Source organism: Anomaloglossus baeobatrachus, chromosome 1, assembly GCF_048569485.1.
Source record: "Anomaloglossus baeobatrachus isolate aAnoBae1 chromosome 1, aAnoBae1.hap1, whole genome shotgun sequence".
In the NCBI taxonomy this organism is placed as follows: Eukaryota; Metazoa; Chordata; class Amphibia; order Anura; family Aromobatidae; genus Anomaloglossus; species Anomaloglossus baeobatrachus.
This window is the reverse complement of record NC_134353.1, coordinates 793,489,699-793,507,054: the sequence shown is the minus strand read 5'-3', so window position 1 is coordinate 793,507,054 and position 17,356 is coordinate 793,489,699. Positions and strand designations below refer to the sequence as shown.

The window sequence follows — 17,356 nt, the reverse complement described above, 5'->3', positions numbered from 1 at the left end:
AAGCAATGGGCGATTCCATTGCTAACTCTCTGCCTATTTAAACCCTGGTCTGTTAGCAGGCTATGCCGGATGTCAGTTGTTCATTGTAAACCAGCCTGCTTCATCCTGCTCCAGACCACATCTACCCCAGATAAGTTCTTGGCTCTTTATTTGTTGTTTGGTTCTTTTTGCTCTTATCTGAGTTTGTCATTTGCTGTGGTTATTGTCAGTTTATTTGCATGCAGGAATCTTCCCTCTCAGTTGCTTAGCTGGGAAGCTCCCTGCAGCTATGTTTGGAGTATTGCTCCTATAAGTCCATGTGTTTGTTGCTTCTTGAATTGAAATGGTTCTTGCTTTCTGTTCATTGGTATGATAAGAGCGCCTGGTATAGGACAGAGTTCAGATCTAGCGATCTGAGGGCTTTTTGTACTATCAGGTTTTTGGATTTTTATAGGGTTTTTCTCTGGCCACCATCAGTCCCTTTCCTATCCTGTCCTATTTAGTCAGTAGGGCCTCACCTTTTGCTAATCCTATCATCTATCTGTGTATTGTGTTTTCCTATGTCACCGCAGTCTTTGAATGTGGGGGGCTTGCTATTCTTTATCTATTTTCTGAGGCAGAGAGTTATTCTTCTTTCCTTCCTTTAGGATAGCTAGTTCTCCGGCTGGGTTCGCGGTGCACAGGATGTTAGTTCACCCCTCGGCTACTTCTAGTGTTGATGGTTAGTAAGGGGATGGCGGCCAGATTAGTTGCCAATGCTCTTGTCACCTTTTATCAATGATTTATGGTGGTCTTCCATGGTTCCGGATCATAACAGGTCTCATAGACATCTCCCATTACTAATCTAGGGCTTAGTGGCAGCTGTGAGCTGTTATTAACCCTTTTTTACCCCAATTGCCACTGCACCAGGGTAATCGGGATGTGCTGGGTAAAGTTCCGGAATTGTGGCATCTAGAGGCTGCAACAATCATGGGAAGCTGCAGGCTACTAATTTTAGGTCTGGGGGACCCAATAAGCATGGGTCCTGGGATACCAGCCCCCAGCTGTCAACTTTACCATGGCTGGGTATAGAAACCGAGTTTTTTTAATTATTTATTTATAATTAACAAAAGCCACATGCAGTCCCTCTTATTTTGATACCAAGCCAAGATAAGCACACAGCTGGGGGCTGCAGCTTGTAGCCATATGTTTACCTGTGCTGGGTATCATAATATGGGGGACCCTAAAGGGTGATTTACACGCTGCGATAGCACACGCCCCCCGTCGTTCGTGTGACATTTGGTGATCGCTGCCGTAGCGAACATTATCGCTATGGCAGCGTCACACGCACATACCTTTTCACGTCACTACGGCGTCACTAAACGGCCGCCCAATAGCAGAGGAGGGGCGGAGATGAGCGGCCAGAACATGCCGCCCACCTCCTTCCTTCCTCATTGCCGGTGGATGCAGGTAAGGAGATGTTCGTCGTTCCTGCGGTGTCACACATAGCGATGTGTGACGCCGCAGGAACTACGAACAACCAGCGGCATGCACCACCAACGATATTATGAAAAGGAGCGACGTGTCAACGATCAACGATTTTTGACGTTTTTGCGATCGTTGATCGTCGCTCCTTGGTGTCAAACGCTGCGATGTTACTAACGGCGCCGGATGTGCGTCACTAACGACGTGACCCCGACGGTATATCGTTAGCGATGTTGCATCGTGTAAAGCACCCTTTAGCCAATTTATTTATTTTGACATCAATATAAACACATAGACAGCGTCTCTGATTAAAAGCAGTCACACATGCTGTCACATAGGGTGGGGGCGCATCTGACTGCAACCAATCAAAGTTGTGGAGACTGCCAGTGGGCAGGGGAAGCAGTGCATATGCATGAAGGATAATGAGCGGACCTGGAAGCAGTATGAGTGGGGCAGAAGCAGTGTACAGTTGCGCAAGAGACTCAGTAAGTATAACTGCTTTCCCCCTTTTTTTGTTTATTTTTAATTTATTTTTTAATTACCCGAGTTGCCGGACCCAGATCGTTGCCTGCAGTTCCCTGAGAACTCCGGGGTCAGTGCTCGAGTACTTTTGAACCTGTGTACTTTTAAAGTCTGGATCCACCCATCAACTATTAAAGATTGTAGTTTAGGTCCCAAAAAAAATATATTCATCTTTTCCATTTTTAAATTAACAAATAAGGAACATGGACTAATGCAAAGGTTTAGGCACCCTGCATGGTTATTCCTAATATCACCCCCTTTGGCAAGTATTACAGCTTGTAAATGCTTTTTTTAGCCAGCCAAGAGTCTTTCAATTCTTGTCTGAGGGATGTTCATCCATTCTGTCTTGGAAAAAGTCTTCCAATTCTGTTAAATTCCAGGGTCGTCTTGCCTACACTGCTCTTTTGAGGTCTAGCCCCAAATATTCAATGATGGTTTTAGATCAGAGGACTGTGTGGGCCATTGTAACACCTTTTAGCTTCCACCTTTTGATGTAGTCTATTGCGAACTTGTGTGTTTAGGATCATTATCATTGTAGAAGCCATCCTCTTTTAAACTTCAGCTTTTTTACAGATGGTGTTATGTTTGTGTAGTGCCCCCGAGACACTCAGGGCACTACAAGGAACTGTATCATCTTGGGGATGCAGGACCTATGCCCTGGGACCTGGAGTACCAGTGCCAATACCACCAAAGCACAACAAAAATCCTAATTCTCCACTCCACACCGGGCATAGAGGGTTAACCATTTAAGGGGATGGTCGCCATGGAAAGGAACGAGTCCCTGGGATTAGCCAGCCTAGTGGGAGGGGTCAGCAGTCAGAGAATCTAGAGTGTGTGGCACACAGAAGAGGTGTGCGGATGTGCCTGAGCTGGATCTGTGCAGCGGTGACCCGGGGGCACAGGGGAGAGGTCGCCAGGTTGGGTACAGGAGATACCGCTGGCACGCACGGGGCACAGGGCCCTAGATCAGGCGCCAGTTCTACACGGCTTGATAAATACCTGCCCGGTGAGGACACCTTCATGGACTTCACCAAACCAAATAATCCGGGGGCATCAGTAGTAAACTAGGATCGGGGTTCGGACACTTACCTCCCCACAGGGTCCGCACTGCCCGCCGTACGGAGAAGGAGACTGTACCTCCAAAAGGGACAGTCAGGCCCCAAATGATCCACGCTACGGGGACCCAACCAACAGAGAGTGTTGGGGACGGAGAGGTCTGGGTCACTACATTGGCACTGTTGCTCCATGGGACCTGAACCAGCAACTCCTAGATCCAAGGGAGTAGAGACTGTTAAAGACAACCTAGTGTGGTCTCCGTTATTATCCCTCATCATCTCCCAGACACAGCCCTACCTGCGGAGGGCCTAACACCATTGCTGCAATCACCACCAGTTCTGGGAGTACCCACATTTAGCAGCGGTGGTTCTCTATCCTTAACCGCAACTCTCAGGTGGTGTCACATGACCTTAACTCTATTCACCCCTGGAAATATCACCCATTACAAAAAGGGGCCCAGGGCACGGGACCGGGCAACGGCCACCAGAGTGACATTCCCGTTTGTTACCGCCCGAGACCGAATGCCCCCTTCCCTGGGTGATACATTTGCATCAAGAATTTGTTGAGGTTTCATTGAATCCATTATTCAATCTACCCATGAAATGTTCCCCATGCCATTAGCTGCAACACAACCTTAAACCATGATTGATCCACCCCCATGCTTAATGGTTGATGATATGTTATTTTCCTGAAATTCTGTTTCTTTTTTAAAAAAGGCAAATTTTAAAAAATCACGGACGGTGCTTCTTTCTGCTGGACGCTATGGATTACAGAGAAAAGTACCCGGTGTTACTAGTAACTCAGCTTGCGCGTAACATAAAAATATGTCGCGGGTCAGATTTAGCCCATAGGCCTTGAGCTTGACATTACATTCTAATAGTTATTCTGAATTTAATTGACTGAATGCGTTGGCTGAGCATTATGAAACCCATGCTTTGGACAACTTGACAGCTTGTTCTACATTCTATGTTCTAAGTCGTGAACAGTTGCTGACATATGATCTTGTGGACATGGCATAATTATCTAATAAGTGAGACTGTGTAAAGGATATGAAGGAGATCTAGGACATGACATACAATGGCAAATAGACAGATTTTACTTTAAAAACCCTTAGACAATACATATGTTTCCAATGTGGGACACCGTATTCTTCCATAGCGGCAATGCTTTTAGGAAAGGACACTTCTATCATATTGAAGACCTGCTGTAGTCCATGACTCCTGAAAAGGCTATGGGAGTTGTATTAAAGAGTCATAAAACATCAATCCAGAATATGGCCCTGTGCCTGAACACCTAACATCCCAGTAAAATGGAATAAAAAGATATTACAGGTAATAGATTGGTAATACTTAGATTAATCAATAAAAACAGTTGATGTTCAGAAGCAGTTACAAAAGTTCTTTTGTTACAAAGTCCATTTTCTTTAGTAGGGGGCAACGATCATGTTGTTTATGTAAATTACTCGACTTGGTTTTTGTACAGGATTAGACTTCAATCATGATGAATAATGAATAATTTGAAGCTTGTTACATGAGAGCTAAAAAATTAACAGCAAATTGAAAATATTTCACAGAGGGTCAATGATTGTGTCAAGAGTAACTTTGGGATCTGTTTATAAAATGCAGCAATCCCAAGTATATTTTTCTCTTGCTGCTTGTAAAGCGTTTGTTATGGCAGCTTTTATGGACACTAATGGTGATTCTCTTTTGTTCTTTTGAACATGACAGCATGTAGCTTACTATGGGTTTCAGCATAAAAAGCATTCACCTCGAAATGGTAATAAATTTCCAAGTATGTGAGAGCCTTGAGTAATTATCACTTATGCAGTGCGAAGGAGCAAGCTGTGCCATTCACAAAGCAAATAGTGTTTTCCTCTCCATACACGGCTTACAGGAATGCAGGAGGATTTCTGAGGCTCTTTATTTTTCAAAAACTGAAATGAATAAGTAAACAAAAATATTTTAGCAAGAGTTAGAAAAACAGGAGAAAAACAGGGAAAAAATAACATTATAATGACTGAACTGTCTGAACCGAGCAGGACAGGGTTTATATTGGAGCAAAAGAGCAAATGCATATGTAGAAACCATAATTTGCGAATCGTATAGTCAAAATCATGTTGGTTTGGTCATGTGCAAAGTTATTTCCACAAACTTGCTATCGTCCTCCAGTGTGTTACATTTGTTCTTCACTATCAGGTAGGGTCAGACGAGGACGCCATGGTTGATCAATGTTGACTGAATAATGGGTCCAGCTAACAAAAGTGGAAGTAGAGGCCCAGCAGAATACAGGCTAAGGCCGGAGTCACATTTGCAAGAGACTCACGTGAGTCACGCATCCCATCACCCGGCATGGCCTGCCACCCTTTGGACAGGAGCATCTCAGCTGCATAGAAATACATGCAGCCGACCTGCTCCTGTCAGGAGAGTGTGCGAGCGTGTCGGGTGATGCGATGTGAGACTCATGCGAGTCTCCTGCAAGCGTGACACCAGCCTAATGGGTTACCTTTTAATCCCCTTCACTTCACTTAAGATCTGATCCTCACGGGTTTACTATATGAAGGATCTCTGGTGTGCTCAAGGAACTGTAAACTGAAGCTTATCATACACACATCGTACAGCAAAAGCCAGAAAAGATGCTACAAGTAGATGAGACAGGAAATGATTTTTCTAATATTTTGCCACTTTTTCAAGGGGAAAAGAAAAAAGTGCAGAGCGCAATAGGCTCTTATCCATGTGGGTTCGTGAAGGGAAGGGAAGACAGGGATGTGCTCACCTGAGCAAGTTGTGTGAGACACAACCACTGACAACAAGATATTATCTGCTGCAGTATCCAGGGATGTACATGAAATAATGCAGGGAAGCAAACTCAATCTGCGCTGTTGGTTTGAATAAAGATTGAAATGCCTTGACAGAAAGCCACTGATTATATATAATATTTAATATATCCTGGACCTTTTTGAAATCAGCAGCGCAGATTGAGTCCGCTTCCCATGGTTTACTTCTTTAAGGATAGCGCTTTCCTTATCAATGGGTGGCTACAAATCAGTCCTTTCAATTTGAGCTATAATATTAGACACAGTTTATAGATAGAGATGAGTGGACCCAAACTTTAAAGTTCGGTGTTCGTACCAATCAAAGAAAATATCTGTCCTCCCTTTCCCAGAATTGCTCTGTTTATGGCTGGCTGCATGTGGGCATAGACCCGAAATGCCCAGTCAGTGACTTACAATGGGGCTCGGGCTCCATGATCAAATACGGGTCCCAATCTAAAGTCCGGCTGCATCCACCGAACCCAAACTTCTATGGGTCAGCTCATCTCTACTTATAAATAAAACCACAATATTTCTAACCATTGATTCTTTAAAGAGGACCTGTCAACAAGTCAAAATAGATTTTTTTCTTATATTATTCTCACTGCTCCTCAGAGTACGGTACTATTATGTTTGTTTTTTTTTCAATCCGCCAAATGGTCCAAGAGACACATTCTTTTTTCTTTAGTGATAATTTGTTTAGTCTTTACAAGGGGGCAGTGTTCACATGGTAATTTTGCAAAGCAACCTAAAGATACAGCCCCATATAATCTTGTGGGCCACACCCGCTTGTCAAATACTATAAAAATTAGAACTAAATAAAATAAGGAGTCTAATAGCCCCTTTACACACTGCAACATAGCTAGCGATATCACTGTAACGTCATCGGTTTTGTGACATAATAGCAACCTCCCCAGCGACATTGCAGTGTGTGACACGCATCAGCGACCTGGCCCTCGCTGTGAGGTCGCTATTTGCTACAAGTCGTTCAGGATCATTCTTTGGTCCTTTGTTTCCCGATACGCAGCATGTATTGGTGTGTTTGACACCATTACAACGACATTGTTAGCGACCCAGCCCATAGGCGTGCTAGCGTTCCCTTTCCAGCGAGGTCATTATGCAGGTCCGTATTGCTGCTGCGTCGTTGGCCAGATCTGCCTGTTTGGCAGCTCACCAGCGACTGTTAGAGACTTTCCAGCAATCCCGGCCATGTCGAGATCGCTGGTGGGATCGCTAAAAAGTCTCAGTGTGTAAAGGGGCCTTAAGAAGTAAATTTTATGCATGTGAAGAGTGCCAAATTGGTGTAGAGAGGCTAATAGGCAATGCAATGATCCTCAGGAATTAAATTGTGCGAATAGCCATAGTGGGAGAGGACTTGTAAATTACTGCCACCTATTGGTATTAAACAAGGAAAACAAATGCGGTAACAGACGATCAGGTCACCTGATTCACTATTGCGAGGGACAGGAGAAGTGACACTAACCACTAAAGGCCGCTTTACACGCAACAACATCGCTAACGCGATGTCGTTGGGGTCACGGAATTCGTGACGCACATCCGTTCTCGTTAGCGAGGTCGTTGCGTGTGACATGTACGAGCGACCGCTAACGATCAAAAATACTCACCTTATCGTTGATCGTTGACACGCTGTCCATTTCCCAAATATCGTTGCTGCTGCAGGTACGATGTTGATCGTCGTTCCTGCGGCAGCACACATCGCTGTGTGTGACACTGCAGGAACGAGGAATATCTCCTTACCTGTGGCCGCCCGCAATGAGGAAGGAAGGAGGTGGGCGGGATGGTCGTCCCGCTCATCTCCGCCCCTCCGCTTCTATTGGGCAGCCGCTTAGTGAAGTCGCTGTGACGCCGAACGAACCACCCCCTTAGAAAGGAGGTGGTTAGGCCGGTCACAGCGACGTTGTAGGGAAGGTAAGTCCGTGTGACAAGTCTGAGTGATGTTGTGAGCCATGGGCAGCGATCTGCCCGTGACGCACAACTGACAGGGGCAGGTACACTCGCTAGCGATCTCGCTAGCGAGATCGCTGCGTGTAAAGTGGCCTTAAGGCTCTGTACAGTGGTGCTCACCAGAAGGGAATCAGTCCAGCAAAGATAATCATAAGAGAAGTTAGAATCGTGGCACACGCTGTTGTATAAAAGTCCATGCTTTATTATAAATGCATAAAAGGTGATCGGGTCCAAGACCAGATGCTGGTGTGATGTCCTGGACTAGCCAGGTAGTCACAGTTAGGCCCCCGCACAACACCCTTCCCCTAAAAAGGGTACCAGCAGCCAACCTAAAACCATGAGTGACCCCTCTCAGGTTCTGACGTACACACCAGGTGGGCGGAGCCAGGTGGTTGGCCACGCCCACCGAGTAGTTCGCATGGCCTGAGGCGGGAAAACACAGAGAGATGAGAAAGGACAGTGAAAGGGAGAGGAAGGAGAGGAGTAGGGAGAGTAACAGAAGAGGAGAGAATGTCTGTCAGGGGTCAGGGTCGTAGGCCAGATATCCTGTGGCCAGGAGGCAGACGGTGGTGGCCGCCTGCAGGAGCTGGGATTACAGCCAATGGAACCGTAAGGACCGGGGACGGGTGGTGGCCCACCGGTACCGAACCGGGGAACCAATTGGAAACCGGAGCACCAGGAGGGGTACTCAGACCCAGTACGAGGCCCAGAAGCCACTGGACCGAGTCAAATTAACTGATTGGGGTTTGGACTTGAGGTCCCTTCCCATCCAAGGCCTGACTGAAGACAACAGCCCCCTCAGAGGGATAGTGAGCCACCGCCAAGGCATAGAGATCCAAAGGGTCAGCATCTGCATGAAAAAGGGGTTCCTCAGCACACATCAAGCTGGGGAGCGGACTACCGTCGCTGAAGCGTAGGCAGTTAAATCTACACAAAAAGGTGCAGGAGAAAGGCGGAAACCACCAACTCGAAGAAAGGGGAGAAGCGCAGCCGGCCACCATCTTGTTTGGTTTACCAGAGACTCCAGTGTGTCTGTAATAGTGAGTACACCAGTGCCCTCGAGCCGAGCACCACACCGCATCAACATTGCCCTACATCAGCATCCCCAGTAGCAACCCCCGGGGCCCCGGGGCCCTCACCCCCTACTCATGGAGGGGTTAACACCAAGCTGCATAACACCGTCCCCGGGAGCCTAGTCAACGGCAGCGGTGGTGTCCATCCATTCACCACAGCCCCGTGGGTGGCGTTACGAACTCTTAATTCCAAAAACCACCCCACCTCTGCGCGTAGCGCCAGGTGGTGACCCCCCCTCCTTTTCAGAGAGGCGGCGGGATCCCGGGTCCATGAGAAGCTCGAGCCACCCACCGACGAGCATGGATACGAGCGGCTCGGCAGCCAGCCGAGCCCCGGGGCGGTAGACTGGCACTCCAGACGACGACAGTCGTTTCGCACTGCTGTGCTTCCAAGGGTCCTGGTCACATATTGGAATTAGCATTTGTGGCACCTCAGTGGTCTGGTTGCCACAGTAGTGTTGCCCTCCTCACAGGGGGTAATGTTATGCCTGGAAGCAAGAAGGGGGTCCCCCACGCTAGGTAGCACCAGCAGTCAACACTTTCCTGACTCCAAACAGTTATGGAGTCGGGCCCTGCCTCCGTGACCTCCCAACAGAACCAGCCCATGTCCGAGTGCGCCACGGACCTGGTGGGCGTGTCACATTCCTAAAAGTCTATATGGATTTTTTAAAAGACCTTGCTACATTCCATAGGTGGCAATAGATTTCTAATCATTTTCCCCTCTTATGAGGCTATTTGCATATTTAAATTGCCAGGGGAGCATTGCATCCACTACAAGTCTCCCTATGCAGACTTACCAGTCTCCACAAGGAGAAACTGTGTCCCTTAGATTCCCTGTCAGAGACCTCTCACCCGGCCAAATCTGATTCCTTCCATCTGGAAATGGAGTTTCTAGTTTGGCTTCTTATCCCAAGTTATGTTTAAAGACCATTCATAAGGTAAATATATAGTAGAAGAAGAAACGGGTTAATCCGAACTGCCATGTGGAATGAATCAATTTAAGATCAGTGAAGGCAATTAGAGGAGGAATTAGGAGTGCAGCACAAATCATCCAATATATTAAAAAATTCCAATTTATTGGTCTACATTAAAAACCAGAAATGAACATTTTCTGACACATTTCTGGCACAGAAGTGCCCTTAGTTATAGCATTTCTGCTTTTTAATGTCTAAGGGCACCTCTGTGCCAGAAACGCGTCAGTGAATGCTCATTTCTGCTTTTTAATGTAGAACAATAAATTGGATTTTTTTAATATACCTGATGGTTTGTGCTGCACTCCTCACTCTTCCTCTAATTGCCTTCATTATTCCTTGCTGCTCTGCACCAGTATGGGATTAGCAGTGCACCCTTCGAACTCTGGATCCTTGTCTTCATAGCTTAAGCACAGCATGGTGAGTCCCTTTTTCTCTCATGCCTTCCAATTGAAGATAAATGGTGTAATTTTATTTTTGTACGCATTTTGGAGTATTATACTCCTTCTTCAATAAAAAAAAATCGCATATGTAAATCAGTGATTTTTTTTCCTGAAAAAGGAGTATAACACTCCAAAACGCATAGAAAAATAAAATCACACTATTGATCTTCAATTGATCGTCTTCATTCCATAGGGCAGAGCAGATTAACCCATTTCTCCTCTTGCTATATACATCGATTACCAATGGGGTCTGCAACAGCCGGAGTACATTTTCTATGCTCTTCATAGTAGTTGTGACTTTCACAACTATTCAAGGTGAGTGACTCCCTGTGGAGTTTTTATTTCTGGTTCCACTATGACAAGATGCTAGTCTGAGCCTTTTCTCTCTCCAGCATCACCAATCATAAGGCAAATATAGACTTTAAGATGCTACTTCCAATAGGTGGCACTACGGTTCCAATACTCTTACTTTGTGAAGAGTCAGTTTACAGATGAAAAAAAATCATATGTGGTTTTAAATACTTTTTTTTTTACCTGGAGGTGAATTTCTACATTTCAGAAATATACAAGGTGCCAGTAAGCTTTTGAAATATCTAATTGTCTCAAATGTTCATTCTGAAAAAGAATAAAAAGACCTCACTGGCACAAAACAACAGAACTCAAGGACAGCCCTCCCTGTGAACATATTATTAGTGATGGGTGAGCGTGCACTTGATACTTGATTGAATATTTCTGGTGCTTGAGTGCCCTGCTCGAGTCACTGCTCTGCATGTGTTGCAGCTGTTTTCAGCAGCTAAACATGAGGGGATTGCCTGCCAATCACGGTAATGCCGTAGACATAAACAGATCTGACGCTCTCGCCAGTGAACCTGCAATCAGGCATGGTCGGGTGTGATAATGACTATAACCTGGTAGCTGCTCTGAAGCCTGGCAAGCTCACACACGTGCCATACCTGCGTGTCTGAAAACCTACCAAGATTTGCCTGAGCTACAGTCACCTACAGCTGCCTCTGATCTGGCAATGCTGCAGTAGCGCTTACAAATGCCAGCTCACTGACTGGTTTGCGACCTGCCCTCATGCTGGAATACTACATTCCAAATGTTGGCAAGTCTTTGTGAGCAGCAGAGGGCAGTAGTTGAATACCAGCTACAACACTACAATATGCCCGTTGGTATTGCGGTCAGCCTCCACACGTAAGAACCAATGAGTGGGCATGAATGTCTGATATCTGCGAGGTTCTCTACAATCAAGATGGTGAGCGACGATGATGCCATAAGCAACGTAACCATTCCACTTCTATGCCTACGCAAACACTTGCTGCTCACAATTAAAGAGGACGTTTTGCATGTGCACCAGTTGGAGATGGAGGAAGAAAGTACACAGGGTGGTATTACCCAACCCAGCCTCATCTCATTTTCTCAACGCAGATTGGGTGATAATGAAAAGGAGGCTGAGGAGGAGGAACAGGACATGGTTTCTTGCGCTACAGATAGTACTACCAATGCCAGCTTCATCCCATCTGTTCTGCATGGATGGCCTGAAAAGGAGGAACAGGAAGGGTAGAGGGAGGAGGAGGAGATGGAAAGTCATCTTCCTGGTGGGGACAGCGAAGTCTTTCCTTGTGGGAGTCTATCACACATGCCTGACTTCATGTTCCACTGCCTTTCTAGTGACCCTCGCATTATACGCACTTTACTAGTGTAAGAGCCCCAGTTTTAATAATGGGAAAAAATGTTTTCTGAGGACCCCCTCTATGTGTCCATCAGGGTGTATTGGAGTACCTCCTAATTTTGGGCAGACATTCCACAGTGCATATGTACCACCCCGCTCTCAGCAGCCGAGCTGCTCGGATCTGGACCTTCTATGGGTGGCTCGAGGGTCTCCGGACCCGGGGGTCTCGCGGTCACTTCAATCAAAAAGGGGGTTATAGTGGTGGTGGATGTAGGACGTATATGTACGGGCTGAGCCGTATCAAGTTCGTGACACCACCCACGGTGTGTGGTGAGGTTGGACACCATTGCTGCAGTTACGGGGCACCCGGGGGAGAGGTTATGCGGGATGGTGGCCCCGGGACCCGTTGGGATTTTTGGTGCAGGGAGATGGGCGACCGCAGGGTGCTGGTGTACTCACTATTGAAGGAAACACACGAGTCTCTAGTAAACCAAGGTGATGGTGGTCGGTGCCCGCAGCCGGCTGCATTCTGGTTCCCCCACCCGGCTGGTGGTTTCTGTCTTTCTCCTGCACCTTTGTAAAATGGTGGACTGCCTGTGCTTGCAACTTCAGGAGTCCACTCCTGGCTGGATGTGGCCTAAGGAGCCCTTGCCCGCAGACGCTGTCCCGTGGGATCTCGGAGCCCTGGCGGTGGTCTTCTATCCCCCTCGGTGGGCTGTTGTCTTCTAATAGGGACTTTGGGTGGGACAGGACCTCTAGTCCTGGCCTCAATCGGTAAATTAACCGGTTCCAGTCGCTTCTGGTTCCGGCTTCAGGGTCCGAGTACCCCCCTATGTGCTCCGGTTTCCGAGTCGGTTCCCCGGGTCGGTACCGGCGGACCACTACCCTGTCCCGGTCCACCTCGGTTCCATCGAGCCGTCTTCCCGGCTCCTGCAGACGGAGACCACCGTCTGCCTCCTAGCCACTGCCGATACAATTGAAAGCAATGATGATAGAGGGAGCGGCGTGCTCTCTCTCATCATTCTCCTGCAGCGTCTGTCTATGCTCTGCTTCTGACAGCTAAGTACAGCGTAGCACGATGACGTCATTTCTGTGCGCGCCTGTGGGCTGATCTGTAAGAGCAGCAGACCAGTGCACACGCTGAGGAGACTGGAGCAGTGGGGAAATGAGGAGAATAGAGTATGTATTAATCACGGTGGCCAGATGACTATAGGGCTGCATTAAACAATATGGCGGCTGAATAATGCTGCCACATGGGGGCTGCATAATTCTACCACATGGGGGCTGCACAGTGCTGCCACCTGGGGGCTGCATAATGCTGCCACATGGGGGCTGCAAAATGCTGCCACATGGGGCTGTATAATGCTGTCACATAGGGGCACTGTGTATGGATTTGTCTGTTTATATGTGTTTTTCTGAATTTCTCTTTAAATATGTATATGTACGTATGCCTGTATGTGTATGTATCTGTGCATGTGCATGTCTGCGTGTGCATGGGGCCCACTGAAAGTGTTTCACCTGGGGCCCATAAAAACCTGAAGTCAGCCCTGGCCTGACCATGTCACACACGCCACATACCCAGATAAGGTAGTAAAAGGTTAAGATTACATTTACCGGTGACTGCTGGCGGGTGTAGTTTCATTTCCCCCTCTATTATGTCATCTACTGTAGTCATAGGAAAAGGGGAAATACGGTGAGCAATGGCTCTGCTATTAATGCTATTAAGATTATGTTCACATGTTATGTTTTTGCTACATTTTTTGCAGCATTATCTCATGAGTTTTATGCAAATTAGAAGCTGATTTTTACAGTTACAGTAAAAGCTAGGGGAGTTCATAAATCTAATGCACACAATTGTTTTTTTTCTGACTGTAATGGAAAACTGCTGTTTGTTTGAAAAAAGCAGCATGTCAATTCTTTCAGCATTTTTGGAGCTATTTTTGCAACGTTTGTTCAACAGTATTAATGAAACAAGAGAGCTAAGGGGTCATAGTAGTCCGAGATAATAAATGTGACTCATATATAATAAATCGCATAAAGCCTCTTTGCAAAAAGTAGAAATTATTTTATTATGAAAATTAATTACAACAAGAGGTAAAATACAGGAAGTAAAATCTGATTAAGGTGATTCAGTATATACAGGAAGTCTCTAAGAATAACACTCGGCACAAAAACAGGCTAGGGGGAACAATATTCTATTATTAAGCCAATATTAATGAATAGTTCACTGACTATATGTAATGTCCAAAGGCCTTATATATCAATAAATGGCAGAATACATCCCATGAAAAAACCAATAGCCAGTATAGATCAATATTCATATGTAACATTTGAGTGTAATTTAAATGGGTCTCAGTTTATCAATGACACTAAGTAACAATAACAAAGAGGATGACCCAGTTAGGCATATATTCCAGACCGCCATGATTTTAGGCCCATATGTGAACCAGTTAGGGAAAGAAAATAAACCCTACAATAATAGATCATAAGTTAAAGAATCAGACTCACCCATAACGAGAAAGTGGAAAAACGTATTAACATAGCCTAAAGGGTGTAGGAGGCTGGGTTTTTTTTTGTTTTTTTTTTTCATTTTTGTATTTTGCCCTACATACAAGTCATTATACACGAAAGAATGTTTAACATTTTTTCCTATAAAATCCATTTTATCTTCGGTTCTGTATGTTTTATTGTCACAGGTGTAGTACTCTGACAACATTGTTCCCAGCAGCGACCTGGGAGTCAGAGATGCGTCCAGGCGTTTTCCCTATGCTATTACCATTCCATTCGAGAGCTGTTTCCATCCATTTCAGCATTGACTTCCATTATACTCATTACTCAAATCAAGCCCGTCCGAGTGTCCGACCTGCTTGATTCGAGTACCGAGCATTCGAGCATTTTAGTGCTCGCTTATCACTAATAATTATTTTTTAGTTAGCACTTATGTAGTACCATGTATTAGACATCCTTGTAGAGTTTGCCTCTGCTTTGTCCTAATATGAGTACAATGATGGCAGATTTGGGGTCTTTATTACACTCACACCTCTGGTGTACCAACCCTATTGGTTGTTGTGTATAACTCTTCCTCTTTTCCTAATCTTTCTCTTTATATATTCAAGTATTCATGATCCCCCTGACCATGTTTGATGAAAGAAGAAAAACTCAGCCTTCATCCATTTACTCATATTAATAATTATCAGCTATCAGAGTCATTTTTAGTTTTTCAAATTTGTCCTTTAGATACTGATGTAGTTAGTGCTGTATGAAAGTGACCTTAGTTTCGTTTCACAATGATGATATTGTGTCTTTTTTATTTAGTAGTTTTACATTTCAACATCCATGAATTATAGTGTCTAATAATACATACAGTTAGGTCCAGAAATATTTGGACAGTGACACAATTTTCGAGAGTTGGGCTCTGCATGCCACCACATTGGATTTGAAATGAAACCTCTACAACAGAATTCAAGTGCAGATTGTAATGTTTAATTTGAAGGTTTGAACAAAAATATCTGATAGAAATTGTAGGAATTGTACACATTTCTTTACAAACACTCCACATTTTAGGAGGTCAAAAGTAATTGGACAAATAAACCAAACCCAAAAAAAAATATTTTATTTTCAATATTTTGTTGCGAATCCTTTGGAGGCAATCACTGCCTTAAGTCTGGAACCCATGGACATCACCAAACGCTGGGTTTACTCCTTCTTAATGCTTTGCCAGGCCTTTACAGCTGCAGCCTTCAGGTCTTGCTTGTTTGTGGGTCTTTCCATCTTAAGTCTGGATTTGAGCAAGTGAAATGCATGCTCAATTGGGTTAAGATCTGGTGATTGACTTGGCCATTGCAGAATGTTCCACTTTTTTGCACTCATGAACTCCTGGGTAGCTTTGGCTGTATGCTTGGGGTCATTGTCCATCTGTACTATGAAGCGCCGTCCGATCAACTTTGCGGCATTTGGCTGAATCTAGGCTGAAAGTATATCCCGGTACACTTCAGAATTCATCCGGCTACTCTTGTCTGCTGTTATGTCATCAATAAACACAAGTGACCCAGTGCCGTTGAAAGCCATGCATGCCCATGCCATCACGTTGCCTCCACCATGTTTTACAGAGGATGTGGTGTGCCTTGGATCATGTGCCGTTCCCTTTCTTCTCCAAACTTTTTTCTTCCCATCATTCTGGTACAGGTTGATCTTGGTCTCATCTGTCCATAGAATACTTTTCCAGAACTGAGCTGGCTTCATGAGGTGTTTTTCAGCAAATTTAACTCTGGCCTGTCTATTTTTGGAATTGATGAATGGTTTGCATCTAGATGTGAACCCTTTGTATTTACTTTCATGGAGTCTTCTCTTTACTGTTGACTTAGAGACAGATACACCTACTTCACTGAGAGTGTTCTGGACTTCAGTTGATGTTGTGAATGGGTTCTTCTTCACCAAAGAAAGTATGCGGCGATCATCCACCACTGTTGTCATCCGTGGATGCCCAGGCCTTTTTGAGTTCCCAAGCTCACCAGTCAATTCCTTTTTTCTCAGAATGTACCCGACTGTTGATTTTGCTACTCCAAGCATGTCTGCTATCTCTCTGATGGATTTTTTCTTTTTTTTCAGCCTCGGGATGTTCTGCTTCACCTCAATTGAGAGTTCCTTAGACCGCATGTTGTCTGGTCACAGCAACAGCTTCCAAATGCAAAACCACACACCTGTAATCAACCCCAGACCTTTTAACTACTTCATTGATTACAGGTTAACGAGGGAGACGCCATCAGAGTTAATTGCAGCCCTTAGAGTCCCTTGTCCAATTACTTTTGGTCCCTTGAAAAAGAGGAGGCTATGCATTACAGAGCTATGAATCCTAAACCCTTTCTCCGATTTGGATGTGAAAACTCTCATATTGCAGCTGGGAGTGTGCACTTTCAGCCCATATTATATATATAATTGTATTTCTGAACATGTTTTTGTAAACAGCTAAAATAACAAAACTTGTGTCACTGTCCAAATATTTCTGGACCTAACTGTATCACAAATGACTTCTCACAATAGAAAATGAGAGAATGATAGATAACTTGTTTGTTTCTACTTTATTCCATTTTTGTAGGCCAACTCCTTTTTATTTATTGAAACATAAAATGTATTCATCATCTAGTTGTATCTACATTGACAATTGTGCATTGATGCCCAGATATACTCCATGTGTTATATATTTCTGTCTGCAGAATGAGCTATTTATGATGCACAACTTAATAAACATCTTTGAAAGAGACACCCGGGCATCTGCAAGAGCTGTGTCAGTGAAAGCAGAAGAAATTAATAATGTGGACCTGATAGATCCATTATTTGATGACTTCTCCTATAGCAAGGTAATGTCTAATTAACAATAGTGTTGGCTATTTAAAGAGAACCAA

The 17,356-nt window shown here is 45.0% G+C and overlaps 1 protein-coding gene across 1 annotated transcript in view; it reads left to right on the top strand.

Annotated features, from left to right (window-relative positions):
* The window catches only part of LVRN (laeverin), a 237,581-nt gene that overhangs the window by 111,700 nt on the left and 108,525 nt on the right, over positions 1-17,356 (top strand). Inside the window, exon 7 of the mRNA XM_075341890.1 lies at positions 17,168-17,311. Coding sequence (XP_075198005.1) covers positions 17,168-17,311 — 144 coding nt within the window. The remainder of the gene's footprint in view (positions 1-17,167; positions 17,312-17,356) is intronic.